General features: G+C 38.9%; 1 protein-coding gene across 1 annotated transcript in view; it reads right to left on the bottom strand.

The window, feature by feature from the left end:
• Positions 1-334: 334 nt before the first annotated feature.
• IPMK (inositol polyphosphate multikinase) overlaps positions 335-4,471 on the bottom strand; it is a 37,625-nt gene continuing 33,488 nt past the window's right edge. The window contains exons 8-9 of the mRNA XM_015571807.1: positions 1,368-1,424; positions 335-399 (exon numbers count right to left, since the gene is read on the bottom strand). Coding sequence (XP_015427293.1) covers positions 335-399; positions 1,368-1,424 — 122 coding nt within the window. The remainder of the gene's footprint in view (positions 400-1,367; positions 1,425-4,471) is intronic.

Below are 4,471 nucleotides of genomic sequence, written 5' to 3' on the forward strand. Positions count from 1 at the left end.
ACTCCTTCTGGATGAAGGGCTTCCTTCTCTTTATTTTTTAAATATAGACCTTTTGCTGTTCCCAGCTTCTTTAGTCTATGCAAATGTACCTGTTGCAGCTTTTCAGCTCCCCTATTCTATGAAAATACACCTTCTGCTGCTCTGTACACCTGTGCTTCTTCCATGGTCCCCTTAATTTTTAAAATTTCTAAAATTTACTAAAACCTGTCCTTTTCACCCCCTAAAAGTTCCTGTTTCAGAGGAAGTCAGTTAAAAAGATGTTTAAGTAGGGCTATTACAATATGGAATATCTCACCTGTATATTGATGAAAATAGTACAGTAGGAGGAACAAATTCAAGTTTCAGGAGGAGACACAATTGCATCAGTGACTTTCTTAAATATATGAGAGAGTGTCAGATCTGAGGGCAGCAATAGAGAAGCTGACCTCAAAGAGAATCTGGCAACGTTCACCCATTCTAACAGTAGAGAAGAATGTATGGGTCTAGGAGGTAGATTGGTTGATAAATGTGATGGGGAAGTGATTGATATAAAATTTACTTTAACTGCTACCACTGTCTTAGGGAAAAAGTAAAATCATGAACTAAGAGCTGAGGGAGGCAGCGTGGTGATGGCCTGTCTGAAGAATGGAGAATTGATGTGGGATTGCCTTGACAGTATTGAGAGATCGCTTGGAGTATGAAGTCACAGTTTCAAGTGGGACCAGTTGGATGGCTGCACTGTATTTTTCTCTAACCATTTTTAACTCTCATGTACAGATATTGAGCTGGTGGAAACACTGAAGGTCATCAGTGTTGGGAATTTGCCAGGTGAATATGATGGGAGGAAACTGGGAGTGTGTAGCTGTGTGTTTGGGAGTGACCATAATGAAGGGTCTGGAATCCAAGTTGTGTAAGGATGAAAATGAGAACGTGAAGATGATAGACAAGGCAAAGTTAGGATCAATGCACCCGAGTTCCTAGTGGAGGAAGGAAAAACAACAACAGTTGACCTACAAGTAGTAGAGAGCGGAAACAAAGTACAGGAGGCAGCAATGAGTCATGCCTAGGGAATGATCGTAACAATGAGTGGTGGCCAAATGGGGGTGAAAACAAAATCATACGAAATGGAGTGGTCAGGGACTGAGTAATCACCAATAACTTCAAAAACTCCTGACATACTAGTAAGCAGGTGCCTTATTTACATCACAAGGCGCTGTGAATAGATGACTATAATAAGGAGAGCAGGTAATTGACAGGAGTTTGCTTTTGCTTTGTTTGGTTTAGGGAGGGAGGCAGGAATAGCAATGTTTCTGGAAGTAGCTGCAGAACACCCATCACCTCTTGGCCTAAAGTGATTTAGGTATGGGGAAAAAACAATCACCACTTACCTTCGATATCCTCTCCTGAAAATATAGGGAACTGTGCAATGCCATTTGGAAAGACAACTATAAACAGTTTAAAAACACTGTGATACTTGAAGTTATTTATAGATTTTGTTATGTGGAGGTTCCTAATATGTTATCTGCTATGTATGGCTTAATTCAAAAGTATATAAATATCATACTCAAACAGTCAAATACGTGAGTCCTTTTGTAAAAGCAAGGTCTCTACAAAAGCTGTGACAAAAAAATAAATAAATAAACAAACATTAAACAACCAGGAAAAGCTACATCGCATGTATTTGTGAATTTACTGAGCACATGTCTGATTAATCATCCTACTTGATGGTACACAGGATTACCAGACCTGGAAACTAGAAATTAGAGAAAAACCCACTATCTGCTTTGGATAAGTCCAGCATGCAGCATGCTAGATGCTCTCATTCTACATATATATATATATATATCTTTAATTTTTTTTTGTTAATCCTCACCCGAGGATTTTTTTTTAAATATATATTTTATTGATTTTTTACAGAGAGGAAGAGAGAGGGATAGAGAGTTAGAACATTGATGAGAGACAAACATCAATCAGCTGCCTCCTGCACACCCCCTACTGGGGATGTGCCCACAACCAAGGTACATGCCCTTGACCGGAATCGAACCCGGGACCTTTCAGTCCGCAGGCCAATGCTCTTATCCACTGAGCCAAACCGGTTTGGGCCGAGGATATTTTTCCATTGATTTTTAGGGAATCGAGAATATTTTTCCATTGATTTTTAGGGAATGTGGAAGAGAGAGGGAAAGACAAAGAGAAACATCGATGTGAGAGAAACACATCGACTGGTTGTTTCCTGCATGAGCCCGGCTGGAGAGGAGCCTGCAACCTAGGTCCATGCCCTTGACCGGAATCAAACCCAGGGCCCTTCGGTCCGCAGGCTGAGGCTCTATCCACTGAGCCAAACCAGCTAAGGCTAGATGTTCTCATTCTTAAAAGAAGACTTACTAATTGTATATTTCCCAAGAAATATAAAACAATAGTATCCCCTCTGGAGAAAATGGAAGGGCAATGCAGAGGAAAGGGAAATTATTAAGTAAACAGACAATCTTCCTAAGAATTTTCACCCTCACTAGTATATTATATACCAATAATAGAAACATATAGTAGGAAGAAAATTACAATTAATGAGTTAATGTGAAATTCTGATATGGGAAACTTAAATCCAACTAAACTGACAATAAAACAGTACATTCAAGTTCAAATCGTATTTTAAAATTAGTCTTTGTACCTAAAAATTGAGCCAAAACTACTAGTTCAGTGAAAAGGTGTTTTAATATCAATTGAAGTGGTATCTATCTATAACACGTAATAGAAAGTACATGGCTTTGCATAATTTTTGTCATGGAAACATGTTTGGACACTCTTGGAAAAAACATCAAATAACATCCAAGTTTAACAACCACTCCCCACATTATAACATAGTAATATAATTGAAGATGGCAATACTGTGAAACTACCCAGTGAGTTCTACCTAGAGAAGGGAAGGGGTGGAAACATGAATTTTTATAAAAAGATAAAGAATAAGAGATTTTTTCAATTTGCATATGCTGCTGTCCTGCTGCCTGTTTTGATCAGCCGAATTAAATACCCACATTGTGTCCCTTGAACTGACATTGCTGCCTGATTAAATCATGACCATGACAAGCCAAGACTCAATTTCCTGGTGCCTTATGCAAATTGGTCTGAGATTGGACATGTTGTTGACTGCGCTGTGGCCTCCTTGCATCATGCCCTTCTTCAGTGTCCTCCCACACTGACTCTGCATTGGGTAATAGTAGTAGCAAAGTTGACTCAAACGAGGTTGAAACCTGTTTGCATGTTCAAGAGTCTTCTCTTGGAACTCTACTACCACTAGGGAAAATGTCTGGTCTAGCCTGCTGAGAAGATATGTTACATCACCCCAGCCACCCTAGACTAGCTCACAACCCCCTCCCCACACAGCAGACCTGCCAGGTCATTGTAGAAACATGAGTAAGTCCAGCCAAGATCAGCAGAACAACCCAACTGACTTGCAGATTCACACACATTATAAAGAACGGTTGTTTAAGCCAGGAACATTTTGAGGTATTATGCAGCATTAATTGCTGACTGAGTGGCCAGGCTAGCCTTACTTACATTGTCCTCTCTGCCTCCGGCATAACCTAGATGAGTTAGGTTCAACTACAGTAGGAAGTGGAAAACGGAAGCACCCTGACCGGTGTATCTCAGTTGGTTGGGTCACCCTGTACACCAAAAGGTGGTGTGCTCATTTTCCAGTCAGGGTACATACCGAAGTTGCAGGTTCAGTTGGGGCTCATACAGGAGACAACTGATTGATCTTTCTCACTTCAATATTTCTTGCTCTCTCTCCCTCGCCTTCTCTCTAAATAAATAAACAAATAGATAGGTAGGTAGGTAAAATGGAAGCTAATGCCCAGCTGGCGAGGCTCAGTGGTTGAGCATCGATCGACCTATGAACCAGAAGGTCATGATTCCATTCCCATTCAGAGCACATGGCCACGTTGTGGGCTCGATCCCTCACAGGAGGTGTGCAAGAGGCAGCTATTCAATGATTCTCTCTCATCATTTGATGTTTCTCTCTCTCCCTCTCCCTTCCTTTCCAAAATAAATAAAAATATAAAATAATCTTTTTAAAAAGAAAAATGAACAAATATTTATGTAAAGGTTAACATACTCTTTCATTTCCAATGCAAATGATTCTATTAACATCTTAATCATCTTTGAATCTGATTCTTATATACACCTAATATGCAAATATTTGAATAAGTTATTTTTAAATTACATTTGTTAGTATATAACTAAAGAAAAAAAGCTCCAATGCAAAACATTTTAATAGGTTGTCAAATATACAGTTATTAGAATTATCTAAATATCACTTATAAAAATTGGTATATCACATTAGATGATTCTATAAAATAAAATCACACATTGACAATAACCCCTGCAGTCCAAGACTACCCCCATCAATAGTACAAATTACAAATACATTAAGAGACATTTAAACCAAAAAGTAACTCTGACTAGACTAAATACATTCATTCATCAACTACAA

Source organism: Myotis davidii, unplaced genomic scaffold (assembly GCF_000327345.1).
Source record: "Myotis davidii unplaced genomic scaffold, ASM32734v1 scaffold1187, whole genome shotgun sequence".
Classification (NCBI taxonomy): domain Eukaryota; kingdom Metazoa; phylum Chordata; class Mammalia; order Chiroptera; family Vespertilionidae; genus Myotis; species Myotis davidii.